Source organism: Ostrea edulis, chromosome 7 (assembly GCF_947568905.1).
Source record: "Ostrea edulis chromosome 7, xbOstEdul1.1, whole genome shotgun sequence".
NCBI lineage: Eukaryota > Metazoa > Mollusca > Bivalvia > Ostreida > Ostreidae > Ostrea > Ostrea edulis.
Genome location: NC_079170.1, coordinates 17,773,300 through 17,799,499, shown reverse-complemented (window position 1 = coordinate 17,799,499; position 26,200 = coordinate 17,773,300). Strand labels below are relative to the sequence as shown.

The following is a 26,200-nucleotide window of genomic DNA, read 5'->3' as shown; positions in this document are numbered from 1 at the left end:
AGCATAAAAGTTTAAAATTTTGTCCAAACTTTGTAGATCTGATGCAGGATAGTTTGTTGCACAGATTTGCAGACCTAGAGTAACGGTTCATATGTTGAAAGAATTGAGACATAAGGCATCTAGTTATATAAATGGCATCTGGATATGCACCTGCTCCAGACTGGGTTTGTCACGCAGGGGTCAAGGGTTTGTAATAGCCCCATTAAGGCAGTTCTAGTGAAAGATTGAATGTATTAACACTGTTTTGAAACCTGCTTCAACAGACCAGAATAGTGTGCCCCCACTGGATCCTGATGTCTGATTTTCAGTTCAGGGTAAATTGGAAATTGTGAATTTAGCATGCTGAAACCTCAGAGCCCCCTTCAGTTTTAGAATAGTCCTTATATTACAAATGTAATTTATTTAAATTTTCCATTGATTATGTCGTCTTTTATTTTAAAGTAGATGTTTCAGATTTTTGTTGTATGTTGTATTGTTTTGTTTAACAACACTCCTCCCCTTTATCACTGTAAGTCAAATAAGAATGGAGGGAGAGGGAGAGAGAAAACAGACAAGGGGGAGCTCAGATGAGGGGAGGGGTAAAATTCTGTGGGGAAATCATGGATAAGAATAAGGGAGTGGAAATGAGACACGATATAAACACCAACAAATCCCACTGAGATTTAAATTTATTTCAAAACTGCATCATTTTCTCTTACAGCGATATATGCCACTCTTCGGAAAAGTAGCCAATTTTTCTTGATTATGCATGATGTTTTTTTATTTATTATTGAAACAGAGAGATATATATTTTGCATTATGCATGATTTAGCCTAGAATCTACGAAGCACTAGCTGTTTTATTTAGTAGTGATGTTATGAATTGATGATCACTAGCTGTTTTATTTAGTAGTGATATTATGAATTGATGATGTATATCTTAATTTCTTCATCCCCCCTCTCCTGGATGTGGTGATTCATGCATGTCAATACAGGATCAGGTGACTAACTCTTGTGGTTTGGTGTGATTTTGTTTGGTTGGGTGTATTTGCAGGATTTGCACCTTTTTGATTTCAAATTGATTCCTATCTCATGATTGCTATACAAGATTGCTTCTTTTTGATAAATGATTTGAGAGTGCACATGGTTTGAGATTTGGGGTCAGTGAAATTTTGTTATTAAACAATTAAATTTGGCTGAATTTATTTATAGGATGAAATTTGAAAAGTAAATTTAAAGTTGATTTTAATAGAACAACATATTTATAGGATGAAATTTGAAAAGTAAATTTGAAGTCGAATTTAAAAGAACAAACGATTTTCTAAATCAGTTACATGTTTGAGACATGCATAACTGCAGTCAATGCATTTTATTTCATAGAAAATTACTGATTGAGAAAGGAAGGGTCAAAAACTTTCCAAATGGAAAGAAAATTAAATTATTAAACTCTATTACTAATTCATGTATATAGGTATGAGCACCATTTGTTCTTAAATTTAATTATTGAAAATGCTTGATGTTTCATTACTAACTCCAGGACAAAATTTTTACGCATTTCATTCGCACGTTAAACAGAAACACGAGTATGACATCAATATATACCTTTTAAAAATGAATTGTGATTTTATGACATTTTGTAATTATTACAATGAATTATTTCAAGCTTTCTGTTTATAATGCCGCGATTTTAAATAAAATGGTGAAATTTCTAAAGCAGCACTGCATTTCTGGTGAATTTTGTATCTTTGATAATTGAGTAATTCTAATTAGTAATTTTTCTCTTCCTGCACTGTTTTTCAGACAAGTGGAGGAGGAAAATCTTCTCAGGAAATGATTGAGGAGCTGGCCAGTGACATTTTAACCAAGATTCCAGCCGATTTCAATCTTGAAGAGTGTCAGGTTAGAGCAATGTAGTATTGTAAAATAAAAAAAGGTTCTACCTTGAAATGATATAATTATACGTCTGTTAAAAGGGTTATATTATATGAAAGGATGCCCAAAAATACTTGAAAGTTTGACAACTCTAATACATATATTTTTTTAAAAACAGAACCCTGACAGTGTGTATACCATGTTACACATAGAAATATTCTGCAAATATAAAATAACTTGAAAACTGTAAATGGTGTTTGGCATTGAAATCGTGAGTGTGAGATGAAATGACAGTAGATGTTGCATGTTACGATCCACTAGTGGTTTAAATGGATTCCACTCATGTGCTGGTATAGACATTTTGTAGATGCTGCTAATTAATTCATATTCTTCATAAGAAAGAAAAATGAAATTCATTTGCAGAGATCATTGGTGATCAGATTCAGTACTGTATCATCTTGAAAACAGGTTGCCCCCCCCCCCCCCTCCCCCTCTGGGAAGGGGAGCTGCTGTTCTAATTTTATGGTGCAAAAACAGCAATAACAGAGAAAAATTCGAAAACCGAAACTCATATTTGGACATATTGCATCAAAGTCCAATGTTCTTACATTTCTCAAAATCAAAAATGTGCATCACATTCAAAACATGGCAGTATCAGTACATGTAATTACTAGACATTCTACATTACAGAACAAGTTCCCAGTGAGGTATGAAGAGTCGATGAACACGGTTCTGAACCAGGAGTTGATTCGGTTTAACCGGTTGATTCAGGTGGTTCGCCAGAGTCTACAGGACATTAGGAAGGCCATTAAAGGAGTAGTTCTCATGTCTTCAGAGCTGGAGGATGTCTTTGACAGCATGATGGTGGGGAAGGTAAACAAAAAATGCTAAGAGACATGGTGGGGAAGGTAAACAAAAAATGCTAAGAGAAATTTTGAGCATGCATGGGATCCAGAATTTCTCTGGGCTGGGTGTTCCACCCCATGTACATTTTTGGGGGAGAGTGGTGGAGTTTAACATATACAGTGTACTAGGGACTGGCACTTAGTATTTACAACTGAAAATGCATAAAAGTAGGCAAATATATACGTGAATTATTATGAACTGGGCTTATAACAATAAAATCCTTTAGGGGTCATCCATAATTGTCAACCATTTTCCAAAGCGTGCAAAAGGCACGCTCGGGGGGAGGGGGTAAAAAATCGACAATTTTACCGTACGCTCTTTTTTTCTCTTCCGGATTTATTTCATAAAAGTATTGGTCATGTTACAAAAGTGTAATGCCTATAAAAAAGACGACAATTAAGATAAGACAGAGACATCTTTATTTTTTTCTATAAAAATCTATTATGTACTCAAGATTTGCACATTTATAAAACATTATATAATTCATATATAACAAGAAATAGGGGTACCAATATTAAAGAACTTATTGTTTGAACTAAATTGCTCATAAACTCGATTGTCGACCTTCTTGTTGGGAATTTTAAAATAGTTGATGTACACTTTTTGAGGGGGGGTGGGGGGGTCTCAAAAAGTGTGCTTTTTGCACACTTTGGAAAATGGTTGACAGTTATGGATGACCCCTTAGGATCTCTAACCATTGAAAAACTTTTAACTGTCTTTGATTAAATCAATAGCACAGACAAATCATTCGAGTGTGGGCTGATTTAGATCAGACAATCTACACCCTTACCAAAAAATAAGGCTTCTGGCGAAGTACTGCGGCGAATCTGCTGCAAACTTAGCAGCAAGGTTACGGCAGATTTTTTGCAGCAACCTTACGGCGACTTTTTACCATGCAAATGAAGTTTGCGGTAAACTTGCCGCAAACTTAAGATTGCCATATATGGAATGGTTTATGGTGAACCTCTGGTGAAGTTTTGCAGTTAACCTTTGGTAAACTTCTGATAGCCATATACAGTTTGCGGCGAACCTCTGGCAGCTTTCAAATATACCTCCCTAAAACTCCCAATGGCCATAATACATTAATTATGAACACATTAATTGTGAACTTGCATCTAGCATTCATATCAGTTAATTAAAAGAGGAATGACTTGCATTTACATGATTTATGTTAAATAGAAAATCAGTTGATGACAATTTCATCTTTAAAATATCAGTGGTTATTCTTAAAAGAATGTAATCACTGGTGCTTCTTCATATCTCATGCATGCTTGTAACCCACTGAAAGCAGTAAATTAATTACCATAAGGACTATCACCATGGTCTAGTAAACTAGTACACGTTCAGACAGTACTTTGTGTACCATGCACATCGTACACTTCTGAATTTCACAAATGGAACTAATTTTTTTTTTCTCTGACAATGCAAAAAGGATTTTTACACTAAAAAGTTGAAGAAAAATGTTTTTGTTATATTAAAATCTATTGGCTCGAAGCACTGCAGCTGCATTTTTGCTGAATTAAGTTTGCTCCAGATTTCCTCGTTTTACAGCAAAATGTGTACCCAACAAACAAACCAAAAATACATGAATGACTGAAATGGAACACATTGAATTGTGTTTGATTTGTACTTGATTCGACAGGTTCCAGCTATGTGGCAAACCAAGTCCTACCCATCGCTCAAGCCCCTGGGAAGTTACATCACTGATCTATTAGCCAGGCTAGCATTCTTCAAGGTATTTATGTCTATTTGAGAAAACTTTTTAATTAATTATCCCTCCTTCAAAAGTCAAGTTGATTATAACCAATAAATAGCTGTACATTAACTGACACATTGGAATTCATACATTCTGTGATCTTTGATTGCGTTTTGACCACAGACATTAGAATTTATATGTCCTGTAATCTTTGATTGTGATTTTGACATAAGTTTCCTTTGTTGATATAGAAACATAAATATAAACATTGTAGAATTATATAAATTTTACGTAATACTCGCAAAAAAGGATTGCAATTTTATTCAGTTTTATTTAATTTTCATGTTCCAGCATTTTAATAATAATTAGGAATTTTATAAGTTTCGGCATGTTGATCATGAGAATTACATGTAGGAGCTAGGGACAGATCAAAGGTCCCGTCTGCCTCAATAAGCTGCAGTTTTACCACATCATTTACACTGTGTGATCTTGTTTTTTCAGGAGTGGATCTATGGAGGTACCCCTTCAGTGTTTTGGATCTCTGGTTTCTACTTCACTCAGTCGTTTTTAACGGGTGTGTTGCAGAACTATGCCAGGAAGTACAAAATCCCTATTGACTACCTGGCCTTTGAGTATCAAGTAACGGACTTTGAGAAATCGATGGCCAACAGACCTGTGAGTTATTGCTGTGTCTCAGTAGTCAATACATACCATGATAATGATAACAGTCAGTGGTGCTAATGTAGCAACTAAATATTTCTTAATACTGTAATGTATATTTTTAACCAGATTTCCTCTTAGCGCTAATCTCTGTCAAACGTATGATTGTCAAAGTAATTTTAGAAATTAAGTTTGAGAGCAACCTTAGAGGTGCCTTTGAAGAGAATTGACTAAATTTAGAATATGTGATATCTTTTAGCATTATTTATTGACTGAAAATGCTCAGTAAAGTTTGTTTTATTCAAACAGCAGGCACAAGGCTTGGGGGCGACGGTATAAAGCAACAGTTTTTACAAACTCATGATCTGCTTTTCCTAATATTTTTGCCAATACTTATAATTTTAACTCAAAGAACCAATGCACTAACAAACCCTTGATTAGTAATCGGGATTCAGACCCCCCATCCCCCCACCTATCCAAAATTATTGTTGTTTATGTATTATTATGTTTAACCATTTTCCTCCTGTTTTTGATATATTGAGAGAGAGAAATGTGCAATAAAAATGTTAACTTTTTAGAATTGATGCTAGTTACTACCCAGTCACTTGAATATATGATAAAGAATATTATTTCTTGCTGATGATGTCAAGTTTTCAACCACTTAAAATTCTGATTTTACACTGGAAAAATTCATTTTCTTTAAAAATTGTGATTGGATATTGATGGTATTTTTTTTACAAGCAACTTCAAATGAAAAGAGGAGTGCCCAGGGTTAGACTAGTAGACATCGCTTGTTAACATCACTGCAAACACAATTAGCACATGTTACATTAATGTTTTATTCACAGGTGCTCTACATTTTCTTAGCATGAAATTTCATGAGCCTTAAAATTAAAATGAATTCTTGAGACTTGCATGAAATGAGCTCTCCTGATCAACGTTTGTTCGTTATTTGTACGTCTGATTCAAGTCTTGGCATTTCCTATGTCCATGATATCTGTGGACACAGAGCCACTATACTAGGCATTATGTTCTAGTTACGGTCCAAAATGAAGTCTTTTTACTCCTCAGTAGTCGGAGGGAAAAAATTTCATCATGAACTCTGTGGGTTCTGATTGGCTGCAGCATTTTAAGCTTTTCAGTGTGACTGTATATAATGTATACCCAGTCACAGAACTTGGCACAGATATTCTTCTGGTAGCTCCATGCGCTCTTAAAAGTGATTACACTGAATGTATAATCCTCTGATATGTCAGATACACACTGGTATCATATGTCAGCATCTACCATGATATCATATTCTCCCTCCTGTGTCCATATAACTTCCCAGTATATCATGATTCCTGTGGTTTCTGTATGTAACCCAATTTTGAAATTTCATTAGCATTATCTTTAAATCAGAAGGTGTTTTATTCCCTTTTGACCCGTCAGATCACACTAACAGGCCGGCATGCAGTGCTTGGTACACTGGTATGAATGTTGTATTCCTGACATACATGTATTTTGAAAGACATTTAAATCGATGCCTAGTTTCGTATACAGTGAAACTTGTCTAATCTGACGTGCTATGTATACAGTGAAACTTGTCTAATCTGACATGCTATGGAAGATAAATTTTGTTTCTGATCAAACAGGATGTTGGTTTGCACAGGATGAAAAACATGAAAGAAATATAATTGGGAGTGAAAATAGGGTCAAAATTGACAGTTGTCAGATTAGACAGTGACACAGAGCACACAGGTGTCAGATTAGACAGGTTTACCTGTATATCTAGGGGTTACCATCGTTTGAATCACAGTACTGGATTCAGTGTGACTGATAAAATTTATTTTGATGCTGGCATTTGATTGATGCACTGAAAGTCGGCCAGACTTTTGCTTGAAATTAGTAATACAGCTCACAGCTTCATCTGTATTGCACAAAATAATATACTGTTGTTGGGAAGATCATTTAATAGATTAACTTTTTAAAAATGTATTAAATTTTTGTGTTATAAATCAAATACTTTGAAAATGTTGAAATGCTTATAAATGTACTGGATACATTTATTTACAAGTAGAAATGTTTCATTAGTAGGTTCTTGGTGCTTACATTGTGTTTTTTCATTCACTGCAGGCTAATGGAGCTTATGTACGAGGCCTGTATGTAGAGGGAGCCCGCTGGTGTCGCAGAAAGAAAAAGCTGGAGGAGTCCTTGCCCAAGATCCTCTATGACCTGCTGCCCATCGTATCCTTATTTTACCTTTATGTTTTATTTGACATGCAGTATTACTTATAGGAAACTGATAAAGAATATATATATATCAGTCTTGAAGCAATATTAGCTCTAAATCTCAAATTTTTGATTTGTTGTAAGAATGTGCTATTGTGATAGTTTTGTTTGTAAGTTTAACTATAGTCATTGATAAAACTAAGTTTAAGATTTCATTAAAATAAAGAGTTTGGTTCTATTGAATATAAAGCATTATATAGAAATCAATTTTTTTATGGAAAGACAATAATGTAATTTTACTTCATTCAATTAGCCTCTTGATAGGTTTTCTAACACAAAACTTTATTATATTTTTCTGTCATTGAAATAGTATATCACAATTTTGCACAAAAAAAATCAACACCAAAATGAGAACCAATATTGCTTTAATGAAATGGTAAAAACTTGTGAAAATTCTGCTTACTGTGGAAAGACTAAATGGAAGTATTTTAGGCTGTTATAAGTGTAAATTCTTTTTATCGAGTGATTTGTGTCTGAATCTTCTTTAACACGTTCTACAGATAATGCTTAAACCTGGAGAGAAATCCCGGTTTGATGAGCAACCTTCCTACGCATGTCCAGGTAAACTAAAGCATGCTATTTATAGGCTTTCTAAAAATTAATTCTAGCTATACAGGCTTAGGTTTCCCATAATACGCAGTGAGCTGCCCAAGACATAGAAGGGACTGTAGATTCCTAGGTACACACGAGGAATTTATATCACTCGCAAAATAAAATTACGTGCTTTTTATTTCTATGTTCCTAAAATACATGTAAAAATTCCAGATCTACTTGTGAATTCTCGTGATTTGATGTCTACAAGTCATTTCACGATATTAGATACATTCGTAATATAAAGAACCTACAGATAACACACAATGTCCAGTTAAAGCAAGGTTAGGGAGAGGTCAACAAAATAGAGATTTTAATTCTCTGGCAACTGCTACATTTATTAGACTGAAAACTTCCTCATTACTCAATTAACTAGAATCTCAATTAAGGTATTATTAAAATGATAAAGTCTTTTACATAAGCCTTAAATATATTTAGGTTCAGATACCAAACACTTGCCCATATCATTTACTTCACATGACATCCTCTGTTTCTGTTTTACGTCATTCTCAAAATAAGCCGAAAATACTGAAAGCATACTGGTTATAATGTAGAAAATGTTAATAATAAAGGAATAATAATAATATTAGGGTGTTAGAGGAATTGAATTCCTTGAAGTTTGTACACAGGTATCTACAGTAAATCCTTACCATTCAAGATTTCTGTCTCATTTGGTTCAGAGATGGCAAGTCATTTAAGAGAAATAATGCCTGTTGCTGGTTTGAACGGTGAAGGTCACAGTCACTACTGAAATCAACACTTGTGGACATTATATTCATTGCACCATGGTAGTTGCAGTCTAATACTTGCTGCAGAGATGTCATAAAGAGATGTCCATTGATTTTTAGGCCAAAAGGTCACAGATCAAGGTCGTGCATAGTTAGTAGTTGGATGGTATATTAATTGTTTAACGTCCCGAGCGAGAATTTTTCACTCATATGGAGACGTCACCATTGCCGGTGAAGGGCTGCAAAATTTAGACTTATGGCCTTTGAACAGGGAGGGATCTTTATTGTGCTACACCTGCGCTGACACGGGACCTCGGTTTTTTGCAGTTTCATCCAAAGGACCTCCCCATTTAGTCGCCTCTTACGACAAGCAAGGGGTTACTGAGGACCTATTCTAACCCGGATCCCCACTATAGTTAGAAGTTGAATGTAACAATGTCCTAGACAGCATTCACTTTCAGGCACGATACTAATGAGGTGATCAACAAGGTGTGAGAATTGGAATTTCTGGGTTATACGCCAAAGTCACAGTATTTCACACCCCTCACACCATTACAGATAACAATACTATTTGAGCTTTCAGCATTAGACTCTCAGATTGTATTTTAATCAGGTTGTCTCAGCATTTGCTATAAAGATTAACGGGTGGTGTGGATGAGAAGGAGCACATTGATTGAAGGTCTAAGATCGTAGTATTTTAATTTCATGTCACAATGTAGATTATTAATGTTTGTAAATGATATTCATTGAATGACGACATGTTTGGAGGAGACCGTCTCTCTTTGTATTGTCCTAGCCGGTGCTATGGACGTTATCTGTAATAGTGTGCTCTGTTTGATACTGGGCAGACACTACAACAGCCGGTGCTAGGGACGTTATCTGTAATATTGTGCTCTGTTTGCATTTCAGTGTACAAGACCAGCTCCAGAAGGGGCACCTTGTCAACCACAGGACACTCCACCAACTTTGTTATGTCCATCCTCCTGCCATCTGACCAACCAGAATCTCACTGGATCAACAGGGGTGTGGCCTGTCTCTGTCAATTAGACAACTGATGGACAGGTCAAATTACCAAGTGAATCTTGAATACTTTTCTCAGCATGAATGATCTGAACTCAATAAAAGATCTTTAGCTAAAGAATTGTAGAAATGTTTGTGTTGACATTAGCAGTAAGAAATTGCAATATAGTCAAGGTATTTGTTATGTTTCTGCACAGAAATTTATATCATGCAAAATCCTTATGATTATATTTACATATTTTTTAATTTTTCAAAGATTTCTTGTGTGGTGCAAGGTATACATTTCATATTGGATATGGCAGGGTCAGTTTAGTGGTGGTTAGCAATAATTTATGTTTAACCTGCTTATTCTATTGAAATATGAAGAATATATTAAACACTTTGTGCATTTATTACAAAGATCGACTAACCAGGGTCGGCCCAGCGTTGTTTTCATTGTTGTCAAGCTACCCAGAATGCATTTCTGTTTATTCCATGCATTTTAAAATTTTATTTTTCAAGTAAATATGCATTGCTTAATTTATTTCAAGTCTTTCACATGTCTCTGGTAGCTTTTAAATGTATGTATAGATTACAATTGTCATGCTGAATATGAAAAAATTATCAGAATTATTTATATTTATGTATATCATATATTGCATAATCATGTTATACTTAATAGCTAAAAATGGCACATGACAAAGTCTCAATTTAGTGTACATGACAAAAGTTCAAGAACTTATGCAAATTTATGTGTACATGTTTGATATATTCCTCTAAAAGTGTACAAAATGAAGTCAGTGACCACATGAACAGTGCAGAAATATACACTGATATGTTTTGTACAGCACATAAATATGTACATAATCATTAACTTTTGTCATATATATTATATGTAAATCATTAGCAGTATTTTTGCATGAAGAATTTATTTTTATGAAGTTGTGATATGTCATGTTTCATATTTCTGCAAGGTGTATGAAGCACCTGCTGGTGCAAAAGTGTACAAATTGAAGCATTTATTTTGCTATGTCTATACATGTTTAAGCCTAGCTGTGATACACTATGAAAATCGTGGTCCGCATTGTGTTGTATTTTGACACTTTTATTTGTTCTTCTATTTATGTGTATTTTAAAATCTCTCATTGCAATACTGCTGTCGTCTGTGATCATTTTTCTCCATTGCATTATGGTCCTTAATGTAGGCCATGCTATACGCAATAATCTTAAATCCACAAAATGCTGTTCTTTCATCAAGTATTGGTGACGGTTCTAATTTGTTTCGTGAGCACAAAGTCAGTTATGAATAGAATGCATTTATATTTGCACAAAATTTCTATTAAGATCTGCATCATTTGATATACAATTTGCTAAATCAGTTTTACACAGTTCTTTCTGTTGGATTCTAGGTAAAGACATTGGAATTTGTAAGGTGTAGTCAGGAACAGAAATAAATGTTTACTTCTTCAACTTAAAACTTGTGATTTTTTATGTGGATTTGACTTCATTCTCTTCACCATCTTCTGCATGGCACAGTGGGTATTGATTTTGAGATTTTGATTTACGATAGAATTATAGTGTGCAAAAAATAGTCTTGGATTGCAAGCTCCATCACTATCATTGTGTTGACAATGAAAAACTTAAAACATATTTTTTTCTATAATTCTCACTCTTGGACATGTTGATTGGTTGTTCAGATGAAAGTCAATGACTGTACAATCTAGCCTTTATAATCGAACTCGTTAATGTACAGAATATACAAAGCATCTAGAAATGTAAATCACATCTACTGGAATAGATTGGCTTAAAAAGTTGGTTCTCAACAAGTATCCTCCAGAATCCGAAACATCCAGATTGTCAGCATCCAGATTAACGAGGCCCAACTGTATAAAAATAAAGTCTTGTATCGAAGTAGGTAGGGCATGTATAATGATGTATGGGGAAAACCCTCACTGCTTCACCTACATTTGATGTCATGACAATATTGAAAGTCACAATGCAAACAAAATCAAGTTTGTATGTAACATTTGAGCATGGGTTCATTATGTGGAATGAAAGCAGGCAACATCCCTGGCTCGGATTTCTCGAATTAATCTCAAGTTTGAGTTTTCTTCCATTTAAGCAGTCAAGTAAAATCTCCCGACTTAAGTCAAAGTTTTGACTCAAGTTCTTTTCAAGAAAGCCAGGCCTATGTACTTTATAACAGGTTTTTGGAAGGGTTCTGATTTTGACAAGTTTCAAATTGCCAATACAATATTAATCCCTTTATTTGTTGGCATTCATTAAATCATCCAATACCGTACTTGCCAGACAAAAGCCTAACTGCTAGTCGGCATGTACTATCTATAGATTTGGCTTTGTCATCATCTGGTCTAGGCTTTATAAGAGGCATCAGAAATGTAATGATATTTCTGTGCAATCATTCCCAAGAACTTCTCAAAACTGGGATTTGTTTAAAACTTCAGAAAAGCATACAGTAAAACATTTTTATGGTGAATTGTCCTAGAAAGCTAATTTTATTCATTACAAGTGTAATTTGTTCTATCAAATTCTTATGATTACCACTGAATGTAAAAGCACTCTTAGTAATCAAGAATTCAATAAAAGTAAGGTGAATGAGAATTTGCTTGTAAGCAAGAATTCAATAAAATAAGTCAATATAAGCATGTTATATTGTATTTGAGAATTTGGTATTGACGGATTTTTAAAACAAAATATTACAAAGCTCTATCTCTTTGAATTGTCAACAAAGAAAATCAACAGAAAATTTAATACATATTAAAACTGATTATGAAAACATTCCTCTCAAACAATCATGTACAATCATTTTATATTTAATAATAAATAAATTTGGCATCAAATACACGTGTAAAGAAATTTGCCATTTATACATATAACTTCATTACAGTGAAAAGTACAATGTCTCTGTTCCGAAAACAGGAAGAATATACAGACAAATGGGACACAATAAAAGATGCTCAAGAAAATAACTTCTACAGTGTAGAATTCTTTTACTGCTGAATCAGATATTTTCATGGTCTAAGAAAAATCATGCATGTGCGGCTTCGATTTTGTGAAGAATTGCCATTTCTTATTGCAGTCCCAGTTTCTTATATTTTTCATGGCCAATTGAATTCCTAAATTTGTGGCACTGAAAACATTCTGTGTAATGCCCGATACAAAGGAGTCAAATTTACTGAAAATATTTCACATTTACAGATATTTAAAAAGTGTCAGTCTGAATCCCCCCCCCCCCCCCCTTATATTTCTTTGGTTACCAGTGAGAGGTGTTGGTACAGTTTACTGTTCAAACTGATAAATTTATTCAATTGTCGGCCAAGCAACAATAAGATTTCAAATACTCTGCATTCAGGTGACAACTAAATAGAAAGGGTATTCATGTGTATATAACATGAAAACAACGAAAATTAAATCTCCACAAAAATGAATGACTTTATAGTACAATGCATTTTTCTCAGAAAATGAAATTCGTTGTACAGCAAAGTTCCTGAGGAACTACTTCATAGATAATCATATGACACAAATAACTGCATCAATGTTATACATAAAGAAAGTGAAACAACAATGCCAATCTTAGGTCTTTGTTAGATAGGCAAAATTACCATCTAATGTAAAGCACAATAGCCTTCCAAGAACGGAAGAATAAAACATGTTGCATGTATAATGCAACTGCATTCAATCATCACAAAGTGATGTAATCACTGACCCAATTATTTCAATTCCCCCAAGATGAAGTAAGAGTATTATAAAATTTTGTGCGTAAAGTACGATATAAATATGTTACGTCGTTGGTGTAATGCTGTAATTTTTGGTGTATATGATTACATATATCGCTACCTCATCTTAAAATATTGTGGACCTGTATGAAACATGATAGTTGCAGGATGTCCAGCACTCTCCGACAAGAAATAAGGGCTAATTTTACGGCTAAAACTACGAAAAATTTGGGGCTAAAATTAAATAAATTAGGGCAGTTTTTGACATTTAAATGGTCTTACTTTTGCAATTTTGACAATAAACTCACAAAAAATACTCTCCGTGTAGGAATGGTGTCTTCCAGCTATTATTGTCTAAAACCTTAAGTCTTTGTCACAGGCAATAAACAGCTTGACATATGTATTCAATGGTCAAATTTAGTTTGACTGCATGTTGAAAATTGCTGGAATAGAAATATATTTTTTTAAAAATAGGAACTCACAGGGAAAATTAGGGCTTGGGGGGGGGGGGGGAATTTCCCCTTGAATTTAACATTTTTTAAGGAATTCTAGCAAAACTAAAAAAAAAATTGGATTGTTAAGGAATTTTAGGGCCACTGGACAGTCTGTAGTTGGGGACATATTTACCAGATTTTTTTCTACTTTATACCAGAAATAGAGGGTGTAAAAATTGCCATGTTCACTTCTGACCTCCAGAAATTCAATGCATACTTGACAAAATTTTGTTTGCTCAATCTAATGTTACATTGTAGGCCATACTCAAAATACACACAATAAATACATGTCTCACTTTTACAAAAGTTTATATTTTGTAGGAATTTTATTCATAGGGTACAGTAAAACATCTAGTAAACTACTTGATACTGAAAAAGTTTGTTATCAATAAATAATCAATGTCTGACATCTTTAAAAAGGAGGCAACACATTCTCTTTCTTTGGTTATTGATTAATTAAACTATATTAAGTGGATATTAATAGTTTTTCTACTTTGTTACCATGATATTGCAAAATCACAGAGGAGTGGAGTAATTCTGCAGCAAATTCATTAGAAGTCAAAAATGTGAAAAGTTGATCAACTTTGATCTGAAAATGTTAAGCTTGATCTCCTGAGCTTTCCATTCAGGTGAATTTAAAAATTATCTGTTTTATGCTACAAACATAGACACAGCAACCAAAGTTAACTGCAAGTACAGATGTTTATCTGAAAAAAAAAGGATTCTCCCTCTAATTAAAAAGTAAATAATCAGTACAACATGCTGGTTGCACCTATAAAAGAAATCTGAATAGTAACAGTCAAATCATTTACACACCGTGCATTTAACAACATTTTACCCTGTACACAAAGGGACTGGCATTTATTCAACACACTACTTCCTTTTCTGTCTGCAATCTTTTAATTACATTATTTATATATTCTAACATTAACAAACAAGAACAAATAACCGGTATTAAAAATAATAATGAACCAGCTAATAAAACGATTTCTTAAAGTGCCCAAACATAATATGCACCAATTTTTCAAATATATCACAGCTATATTCTAGCACAAAAAGGCACTTTTCACATTATTCATATTATATATCATTTCTTTTAACATATCATATGGTCATTCAAAAGACACATTCCAAATAACACATTTGTAATCCATATCAGTTAACAAAAGATTGATAATTATTAAAGTAAGTCATGAGGTACATTCAAGATGCATAATTCTTAGTTAAATCAACAAGTACCTGAATTGTCTTTAGTCGTGCACACACCAACCAACTCCTTCACAAAAACAGTTATGTACATGTGAAAATTTTTATTTTCAAAAAATCCTTTTTCTACCTCAAACATCACCAACTCATGTATAATATTGAATAAATTACCAAAATCTACCTACGAAAGTGAAATTTTTTTTTCCAATTGGATTTTGGAGTTGGTTATGTATTTTCAAATTTATTTTTTTCATGAACATTGAAAATCGATAACCACATGTATATTTCAAATTTCATTGACTATTAGACTTTCCATCACATGATTCACAACGCTCAAAGTTTTTTAAAAAAATATTCCACAGAACAATCAACGTAAACAAGACATATTAAAGAACGCTACTGAAATACACAATATGACAACTGGCAGTAGTATTTGTAGAACACAGCAGAGTTATCTCCCTTCCTTCAGATTTGATTGGATTGAGATCCTGGCGTGCTATTGGTCAGGATTTGTTGACCCTGAAGGTCATCCACAGCAGTAATAATTACTTTACAGAAGAAACACTCCTTCTTCCCCATCATCTGATGACTGATGCAGGTTCTACAGACATAACATGGAAGGAACATAAATAAATAATAAAACTAAGCTCTCTCTCTCTCTCTCCAATGAAACTTCTCTACATCAGCCAGCTCTCAGTCCATACCACAACCATATAATCTAATGTTTAAGGACTATTATTTCAATCTTGGAAATAAAACAAAATAAATGACTAACATGTTTATTTCCAACTCAAGCCACATGTTTGCTGCCATTAATACACAAAGTAGGTACTATTCCCTTTGATCTGGTGATTTAGTTAATTATCAGTGGAGATCAAATTAATGCGCTTGTACCTGAAATATTCTCGCTGAAATCATCTAATTTTAAATTTGAAAATCTATTACAGACTACATGTTTTTGGTTTTTAGGCTTGCCAGTCAATGCTAAGTTCTTAGCGAATTAGGACATGTTCTATTCGTCCAAAGATCTGATCCAGCTTAATTGGCAAGCCTAAAAACCATGTAGTCTGCGGTGTAAATACATATGTGGATTTAGTGTAATTTTAGTGCTAGGTGTATTTATATTGAAATATCAAAGCTCTAGCACTTACTGTTCAAAAGTTATTAGCAAGGTTAAAGTTTCAGACAGAATGATAGACATGACAAAAACAATATGCCCCCCATCTCGGGGGGGGGGGGGGGGGGCATAAAAAGCAATGTTTAAAATTTTCACAACTTCAATATGAATGGAGTAAGCTGTATATACATCACAGGTGGAGTGCTTTCATATCTGTATTTAACTTTGTCACAAGGAAAAAATAACCAACTGACTTATATCTAGATAATTCAAACCACAGCAAAGTGTCAACGGACTTCAACCTTACCTGCAAGATTGATGGCCACACGGTTTAAACACTGCTGAGATAGAGTTAGCATAGCATATCGTACAGAGGTCCTCCTCTTTTATGTTCTATAAAAAATAATAATGTGTGTATTAAAGTGTAATAGTATGTCTATTTACAACAAGAGGCCCATGGGCCACATCGCTCACCTGAGTCACCTTGGTCCATATCAGAAGACTTTCTATATATATTTGCATGTAAAACCGTAGTCCTTATTATGGCCCCAACCTACCCCTGGATGCCATAGTTTTTGCAAACTTGAATCTACACTATGTCAGAAAGCTTTCATATAAATGTGAACTTCTTTGGCCCAATGGTTCACGAGAAGAAGATATTTGAAGATTTTTCCTATATATTTGTATGTAAAACTTTGATCCCCCCTTGTGGCCCCATCCTACCCCCAGGGGCCATGATTTGAACAAACTTGAATCTGCACTATATCAGAAAGCTTTCATGTAAATACCAGTTTTTCTGGCTCAGTGGTTCTTGAGAAGATTTTTAAAAAAAAAAATTCCTATATATTTGTATGTAAAACTTTGATCCCCTATTGTGGCCCCATCCTACAAAAGGGGGCCATGATTTGAACAAACTTAACTCTGCTCTATGTTAGGAAGCTGTTCATGTGAATATCAACTTTTCTGGCTCAGTGGTTCTTGAAAAGAAGATTCTTAAAGAATGTCCCTATATATTTGTATGTAAAATTTTGATCCCCCCTTGTAGCCCCATCCAACCCCCAGGGGCCATGATTTGAACAAACTTGAATCTGCACTATGTCAGAAAGCTTTCATGTAAATATCAGCTTTTCTGGCTTAGTGGTTCTTGAGAAGAAGATTTTTAAAGATTTTTCCTATATATTTGTATGTAAAACTTTGATCCCCTATTATGGCCCCATCCGACCCCCGGGGGCCAGGATTTTAACAATTTAGAATCTGCACTATATCAGAAAGCTCTCATATAAATCTCAGCTTTTCTGGCTCAGTGGTTCTTGAGAAGAAGATTTTTAAAGATTTTTCCTATATATTTGTATGTAAAACTTTGATCCCCTATTGTGGCCCCATCTGACCCCCGGGGGCCAGAATTTTAACAATTTAGAATCTGCACTATATCAGGAAGCTTTCATATAAATCTCAGCTTTTCTGGCACAGTGGTTCTTGAGAAGAAGATTTTTAAAGATTTTTCCTATATATTTGTATGTAAAACTTTGATCCCCTATTGTGGCCCCATCCGACCCCCGGGGGCCAGGATTTTAACAAACCTGAATCTGCACTATATCAGGAAGCTCTCATATAAATCTCAGCTTTTCTGGCTCAGTGGTTCTTGAGAAGAAGATTTTTAAAGATTTTTCCTATATATTTGTATGTAAAACTTTGATCCCCTATTGTGGCCCCATCCAACCCCCGGGGGCCAGGATTTTAACAACTTAGAATCTGCACTATATCAGAAAGCTTTCATAAAAATCTCAGCTTTTCTGGCTCAGTGGTTCTTGAGAAGAAGATTTTTAAAGATTTTTCCTATATATTTGTATGTAAAACTTTGATCCCCTATTGTGGCCCCATCCGACCCCCGGGGGCCATGATTTTAACAATTTAGAATCTGCACTACCTAATAAAGCTTATCTATAAATTTCATCTTTTCTAGCCCAGTGGTTCTTGAGAAGAAGATTTTTTAATGACCCTACCCTATTTTTACCTTTTCTTGATTATCTCCCCTTGGAAGGTGGTCTGGCCCTTTATTTTAACAATTTAGAATTCCCTTTACCTAAGGATGCTTTGTGCCAACTTTGGTTGAAATTGGCCCAGTGGTTTTTGAGAAGAAGTTAAAAATGTTAAAAGTTTACAGACGGACAGACAGACGGACGGACGCCGGAATACGGGTGATCAGAAAAGCTCACTTGAGCTTTTAGCTCAGGTGAGCTAAAAAGGCTAACATAAGGTTATAACACATTCAACATACTTATTTTCAAAAACCCTTTTTTTTTCAATTAAAGACCAAAAATATTTCTATAAATGCAGTTACAATATTTATGGCACCTTTGTTAAATCATAAATGAATGTGTTGATGGTGCATGCTGCACTTCACTTCCTGTACAGTATTTGAGTACATTATACTGTGCATGTGTGTGACCTTTCTTTCACATTTTTCTTTATATTCATGTTGATGTCTTTCCCTTATTTTCCATACCTCGTGCACCTCCTGGAAGTTCTCTTGCTTCTCTTTAATAAAGCTAATTAAATCTCTCACTGCCTGAGTCTCACTTTCGTTCATTTCTTCACCTATCCAAAATAAAAAAATCCCTATCAATTCTCCATATAAACAAAAAAATCCCTATCAATTCTCCATCTAAACAAAAACATCCCTATCAATTCTCCATCTAAACAAAAACATCCCTATCAATTCTCCATCTAAACAAAAACATCCCTATCAATACGCCAGTTTCAAGATACGAACTCTTCTGTGTAGGAGGTGCATTTAGTGGAACTTTGAATGACTAAGTGGGACAGAGTGGACTTACAGTCAACGAGGAAGACGATGAAATGTAATAAAAGCGGCTTCTCTTTTGATATGTAAATGTGGGAAATACAAAATACTATCTAAAGAAATGTTTTACTAAAGTGGAAACATAAAAACAATGTCGTATTTGCAAGTAATATCTTAGATATGGTATTTATGATCAACGAAATAACGTGATATGATAAGAATTCTATGTATTTAATTACTCCCTAAATACTTATAACTTACTTAGTTTGTGTATCAGTCGAATTCGGGTAATCTAACAGTGTATGAGAAACTTACTGAGTACACTCACTTACGCAGTTATGAATAATAGTCCCACTCCCGCGTGTAAACAAATTGTTTCACGTCTCACTATGTAAGAGAGTTCTCCAAAGGGAAATAACTCGGGTGTATCTCGAAACCGGCGTATTCTCCATCTAAACAAAAACATCCCTATCAATTCTCCATATAAACAAAAACACCCCTATCAATTCTCCATATAAACAAAAACATCCCTATCAATTCTCCATATAAACAAAAACATCCCTATCAATTCTCCATCTAAACAAAAACATCCCTATCAATTCTCCATATAAACAAAAACATCCCTATCAATTCTCCATATAAACAAAAACATCCCTATCCATTCTCCATCTAAACAAAAACATCCCTATCAATTCTCCATATAAACAATAAAGTGCACCGCCACGGCACATGATACGCCCGTCACATATTGTTACCATGAACATATCACCATGAAGAGATAGGTATGCATGGAACCAAATGTCAACCTTCCTTTAAGAATCTTACCTACTTTATGGCCTCATGTGACATTGCTTCAAATATTGATAATGTAAGCTTAATGATTTTTAAAAGGATATAAAAACATTTTCCCAAATGGTTTCAATGAAATGATTAAAGTGTAAGATAGCCCTTTATCCAAGCAAACAACTTACAATAAATGGGAGTACTCAAAAAGGTTGATTTATTCAACATATCAAAAAATACATATATCAGTATCTGCCTTTGTCAAATCTTCAAGTATAAAAGTAAAATATGCATGGTGATGTCAATATAAATAAATATAGATTAAAAACGGTTATTTCAAATACTGGTGCATCTCCTATGGTGTAGTTATTAATTAGAAAAAAATAATACATCATATATTTCTCAACTGGTTGTGTTAGACTTGAGAAATGCACATCTGCAGCTTTGCTCAATGTATTTTAAGGAATGAAGAACAATGCACAGCGTAATAAAACATCAAACATTAGTCATTATGTTTATTCTTAGACTGTAAAACTGTCATCTTAGTGAGACATGACAATCTGCACCTTGTTGTTGAGATATAAAATAAAAATATATTTTACAATATCATATTAATTCTTAAACTTTATACCAAATTAACTTTCAAAGTAATGGCTACCACTTAGAACTGTTCTAAAATTTGACAGATCAATTAGAAGGCCAGATTCCTCTGCCCAATTCCCGATTGCAAGAGATATAGATAGCACCTCCTTGATCAGATTGCTGTAACAGAAATCTTCTAAACTCATTAATTAATCTGTAATTTGACAGAATGCAATTTTTCTGTTAGCAAAATGCCTCCTGAATTGCTTGATAATTACACCCATGGGACAAGGGAAATTTCTCTTGTTACTGACACAAAAGAAATAATTTGTTTGTTATATACTGCTGTATAGTACAGTGTATATAATGAAGAATGTGTAGTTTCTTGAATTAACATTTTTTAATATGGTTATTGCAATACTATTTCATCTGTTCAGATTTACACAAATGCCCAATCTGCAGCTTTGTTCATTGTATATCTTTTTTCTGAACAATGCCACAGCCATAACAAAACATCAAAATACTAATCATTAAAATAGGCCTTTATACATATTGCAACCATTTGTTGTCTTAGTGAGAAATGATACTCTGCATATAGGTTGCTGAGAAAAAAAATTAAAAATTATATAGTACAATGTCAAATTAATTTTGAAAATAAAGACTAACCACAACAAACAAATTCACTTTCACAAATAATTTCTGGTATATCTGCAATTAAGAGGCTAAGATCTCTCTGCCCAATTCCCTAGAGATAAAGATAACACCTGCTTGATCATGTTGATCAGAGATGCTCTACACAAAACTCATTAATTAGTCTTGTCAAAATGCCCTTTGCATGCTACTCCCATGGGACAAGTGGAATTTCTCATGTTATTGTTAGAAACAAAGGAAACATTACATAGGCTAAAAAGAAGCTGTACAGTATATCATAAAAAAAATATGTGTTTTCTTGATGTAACATTTTTGAATGAGGTTTTCTACAAAACTCTTATATGAGTAGGGATTGTACCAATTATAACATACTTTTTTCAAAAAATCATTTCAACTAAATGTCACAGTGACCTTAAAGTACAGTGTGACACACCTTCTACCTAAGATGCATAAGATGACCAAGTTTCATGATTCTAGATCAAATAGTTTTCAAGTTATGAGCCGGACAGGGTTTTACCATATTTGGCCATATCTTCTTAATTAAAAGTCACAGCGACCTGGTTTTAATGTGCGACACACCTTCTACCCAAGATGTATCAACTGACAAAGTTTGATTATTCTAGGCCTTATAGTATTTAAGTTATGAGCCGGACACGAAAAAGCTAACAGACGGACGGACAGACGGACGGACATGAAGGCCATAACATAATACGGCCCGTCTTAAGACGGGCGTATAAAAACATCCCTATCAATTCTCCATCTAAACAAAAACATCCCTATCAATTCTCCATCTAAACAAAAACATCCCTATCAATTCTATAAACAAAAACATCCCTATCAATTCTCCATATAAACAAAAACATCCCTATCCATTCTCCATCTAAACAAAAACATCCCTATCAATTCTCCATATAAACAAAAACATCCCTATCAATTCTCCATCTAAACAAAAACATCCCTATCAATTCTCCATCTAAACAAAAACATCCCTATCAATTCTCCTTATAAACAAAAACACTCCTATCAATTCTCCATATAAACAAAAACATCCCTATCCATTCTCCATCTAAACAAAAACATCCCTATCAATTCTCCATCTAAACAAAAACATCCCTATCAATTCCGGATATCCTAAATCCTGCATGTTCAAGACATTCACATGTAATCCAACAGGGAACAAGTACCTTGTGAAAATCAAACCACCACAAAAATATTCTATAAAACGTAAATTTCCGTAAAGCATACATGTTTCAAAATTGAAGATCTTCTCTTTGCCTTTTTTCCCCTTTGGTGTACTGCTGGCCGACGTCTGTGGGAGGGGAACCCCCAGGGTAAATTCCAATGTGGGAATCTGGAAGGCCGGGTCCGACAGCAGACAGGATAGCACCTTCTTCTGGCTGTAAGTTATTTGATTAGGAAATGAAGGACAATGATAATGTGTCTCACTTTTTACCCAGCAGGCAATTCCACTGATGTAATAAACGAGTGTTCTACTGACCTTTTCTCCGTGGACTTCATCACTAGCTGATGGAGTACGCCGATGGTAACCGCCAGTATAGGGTAGTAAGACACACCCTCCAGTCCCTGGATAGAGTGACTGATGACCGTGGAAAACACCCCACTCCTACTCGTCACTCGGTTCAAGACATGACACAGGAGCTGTTAGATATCAAGACTATATGAAAAAACATGTATAGTGGGAAATTTTAAAGATTAAATAAGTTAAAATAGTTTTTAAAAAACAAAAAATAAATATTTAATATGATACGAAAACATATGAATACCGTAAACCAGATGTATTTCGCATTTCCCAGTGATGAAATTGCTAGAGGCGAGTAATTTTCATGATGGAAATAATCTTAATCATATACACGAAACATTAAAGGACTGGTTCATAACAAGAAATATTTGCGGCAAAGAAGTGCTTGAAAACTTCGAAAAAATTTCTTGTACGTGAATAAAAGTTGGTTTACATAATAACAAAACTTCTAGTATTCGCAGAATCTTCTAACGTTTACTATTTACAAAACTTCCTTGATAATTAGAAGGCTTTATCAAATCATACTGATGTGCACACAACCAACTAAAATCCACTATTACACAGGTTTTTACGCAGGAGTAACCATATGTATTAGGCTACGAGCCAAGGGGGTCCATCGGTACCACCTGAGCTAACTAGTTATGATGCATATTTTTCAAAAGCTTCCTACTCCTAGATTAAAATTAGGTATGATAACACTTCAGGATACATAGCTTTCTATGTATTATCACAATCCTTTTTAACGCGCAACGCTAGTCATACAATTTGAGGAAAGTGCAGTTTGATCATCAATAGAAATGTGATGATTTTACCAAAATCAACCAAACTTTGCTTAAAAATGCCAAAATGCATGTACGTCTTTCTGTTAGAAATATCAAACACTAATGTGAATTAAGCTCCTTTCTGAATCAGATGAGATGACGATTATCTCACTTTGTTACACCTGGACAATGTCCCATGCAGCTTTAAGCAATGATCATGGAGTAGAATATTTGCATATTAAAATGTATTTGAATATTGATATCTGAATGTATATAAAATATACGACATATTGTGGGGAGACGCTTTCAGGTCTTGGTGATCTCTACATGAAATCAGGAATCCTGGCACAAGGGTCTGTGACTGGTGTATTTGAAGGCAGGTCATACAAAAGAAGTGTCAGGGTGCACTGATGTGCCCTGGGAGCTTTGGCAGTGTTTTCTCCCGTGGGTAAATAACCAACTATCCTGAAATACTGGAAGCTGTTAAAGAACTAGAAGACCTTGTTGGGAGCTTCAATGATGATGTCGGACAAGCTGTGTTTTATTTATTGCTGGAATAGCCCGTGCTGACTAATGTCTTTCATTTATGGAATGACTTTCTGAGCTATTTGAGTCATGGCAACGGAGAGCTATCCGCCTTCTCGATGGCATGTGTTGACATCATCCAGGACATCTTGTTGGGCCTGCTTTGGGTCTCTCGCGAGGAACATCTGCATCTTTAAGCCATCCCACAGATAATACCGCGATGCTTTGCGTATGACAGACTGAATTGCGCAAGATACATCCCTGCATACTATGCTCGAGTGACCAATCCTCCTGCTACTCATCCAGACATCTACGAGGCTTTCAAAGAAGGCAATCACTTTGACCTACATACTTGTTGACCAAACAACTGATGTAATCGTGAACAGGGAGAGCCAGTGATCAATCTCATAACTCCTAAAATCTCAAGAATGCACACACAAAAGGCTCACTACCTACACCACATTCAGGGCAGAAGCACTGGAGACAGATTCACCAGTAAAGAAATTTCATGATCCTATGAAAAAGAGTTTTCTAAAGACGTTTGGATCATTTACTAAAAGAGACAGACAATATTTGCTGGTGGCAGATCAGTCATTCTGAAAGGTGACAGGTGGTTGTTTGGAAGAATGATCCTGATTGGACAGAAAAGAGATCTCAACATGAAGGATATGCTGTGCTTTCCTCTGGGGCCACTACCCTGGTCACTGGCTGCACCTGATGGAAGTCTTTGTAAAACCAACAAAGCTGTTTTGGCCACAAGCATCAAGAAAAATGCGCCACTAACTGACTCACTCCCTATTCAATCAGCAACGATAATCGATGGAATGGCCCTTGTCCAGTAAACTAAGTTTGATGGCCAGCATCCTACATTTGATGAAGCTACCGATCGTATCTTATCGATGGACATCAGTGAGGCATCAATGAGCACCAGAATGGATATCGCCTTTGACACATACCAGTCTATCAGGTACAATGAAAGGGCCAACAGGGAAGGGATTGCAGGACTACAGGAACAGAACATTGCACCTGGTCAAAGGATCAAGCCATGGCGTAGATTCCTGGCACAAGAGGGTGACATGGTGAGCCTGATCAAGTTTTTGGTCCAGGAGTGGAGAAGCGAAAAGTATTTGGAGAAGCTTGGTTGTCTTCGTAGAAGTCCTCTTTGTCACCTGTGAAGAGAAATACTACCGATTCTTAGCTGTCAGATGTCGTGAAGTGCCTGAGCTGGAATGCGCCCAGGAGGAAGATGATGACCGTCTGTTTCATGTTGCTCATGCTGCTGAAGGTGGATATGAAGCTGTGATCTGATGACCAACTCAAATGTCACAGAAGTGTTTGTATCGAACTTCGCATTTTGTAGTGCTATCAAAGCACCAATGTACCAGAAGAGTGGAGCAGGCATCCACACGAAGCGGATATACATTGGCAAAGTTGAATCCTCTCCGGGATCTTCTTTTTGTGCTGCTCGTCAAGGGATACATCCATACACTGGCTATGATTCTGTCAGTTCGTACCCAGGAAAGGGAAAAATTGCGCTACTGAATATGTTGAAGTCAAATGAAGAGGTGCAGAAGGCTTTCTATGACCTTGGCAAAGACTGGAAACTGTCCCATAAACTATTCAAGAAATTAGAAAAGCTCACTTGTTAGCTGTACGCTCCAAAGCAGCGAACATCTGGAGCTCAGATTCCAGTTGTTCTGTGCGAAAAGCAGAGATATTGAATCTCACTAGCTGCCCCCTGCCAGGACTTCCTGCAGAAACACGCCCAGAAAGTCAACTGCCAAGCTGGATTATGGCGACGCTGTCTTACAAGTGACCCAGTCTCCTGACACAACAGCCCAGAGTGGGTGGGAAATTGAAAATCGGGATGGTGAGGGTATTCTAGCGATATTCTAGAGTTGTTGGCGTGCACATGTCCCAAAACTTGTGGGATCAAAAGCTGTGTTTGCCTCGAGAATGGGTTAAAAAGTACAGATATGTTCAAAGTGAAATACTGTGACAATCTGCCGCCTAGCAATTGTACTGGAAGTGCAGATGGAGTGAGAATTGGGGTGAGGCTTAAATGTTCTTGATTATGTGCATTTGAACATGTAGCATTCAAACTGGAATAAGCATGAGTGGCGTGTACAGAGGATGATAAGCTATGATAAACATTTTTAATAATTGTGAATGAAAATCATCGTGTTAATATAACGGTATTTGTTTTATCTGTTTGCATCACAATGATCGTTTAATGACTCACTTCTGGGTCAATGTTGATATGAGTTTATAAAAGAAGAAAAAATATCTTCTAAACAAGA

General features: G+C 35.1%; 2 protein-coding genes across 9 annotated transcripts in view; one reads left to right on the top strand and one right to left on the bottom strand.

The window, feature by feature from the left end:
* Positions 1–11,171, top strand: part of LOC125653814 (dynein axonemal heavy chain 3-like) — an 86,071-nt gene extending 74,900 nt beyond the window's left edge. For 4 of the 7 annotated variants that reach the window (XM_056143552.1, XM_056143554.1, XM_056143556.1 and 1 more), the window contains 8 exons: positions 1,779–1,877; positions 2,541–2,723; positions 4,399–4,491; positions 4,954–5,127; positions 5,422–5,445; positions 7,228–7,338; positions 7,884–7,944; positions 9,612–11,171. In XM_056143552.1, coding sequence (XP_055999527.1) covers positions 1,779–1,877; positions 2,541–2,723; positions 4,399–4,491; positions 4,954–5,127; positions 5,422–5,445; positions 7,228–7,338; positions 7,884–7,944; positions 9,612–9,757 — 891 coding nt within the window. In that variant the 3' untranslated portion in view covers positions 9,758–11,171. Of the gene's footprint in view, positions 1–700; positions 725–1,778; positions 1,878–2,540; positions 2,724–4,398; positions 4,492–4,953; positions 5,128–5,421; positions 5,446–7,227; positions 7,339–7,883; positions 7,945–9,611 lie in introns of all 7 variants that reach the window. The other 3 variants (XM_056143553.1, XM_056143557.1, XM_056143551.1) reach the window with 2 other exon arrangements.
* Positions 11,172–12,361: 1,190 nt separating this feature from the next.
* Positions 12,362–26,200, bottom strand: part of LOC125653819 (E3 ubiquitin-protein ligase RNF123-like) — a 35,599-nt gene continuing 21,760 nt past the window's right edge. For both annotated transcript variants that reach the window (XM_056143564.1, XM_056143565.1), the window contains exons 29-33: positions 22,573–22,733; positions 22,320–22,471; positions 18,762–18,853; positions 16,563–16,648; positions 12,362–15,739 (exon numbers count right to left, since the gene is read on the bottom strand). In XM_056143564.1, the coding sequence (XP_055999539.1) occupies positions 15,604–15,739; positions 16,563–16,648; positions 18,762–18,853; positions 22,320–22,471; positions 22,573–22,733 (627 nt within the window). In that variant the 3' untranslated portion in view covers positions 12,362–15,603. The remainder of the gene's footprint in view (positions 15,740–16,562; positions 16,649–18,761; positions 18,854–22,319; positions 22,472–22,572; positions 22,734–26,200) is intronic.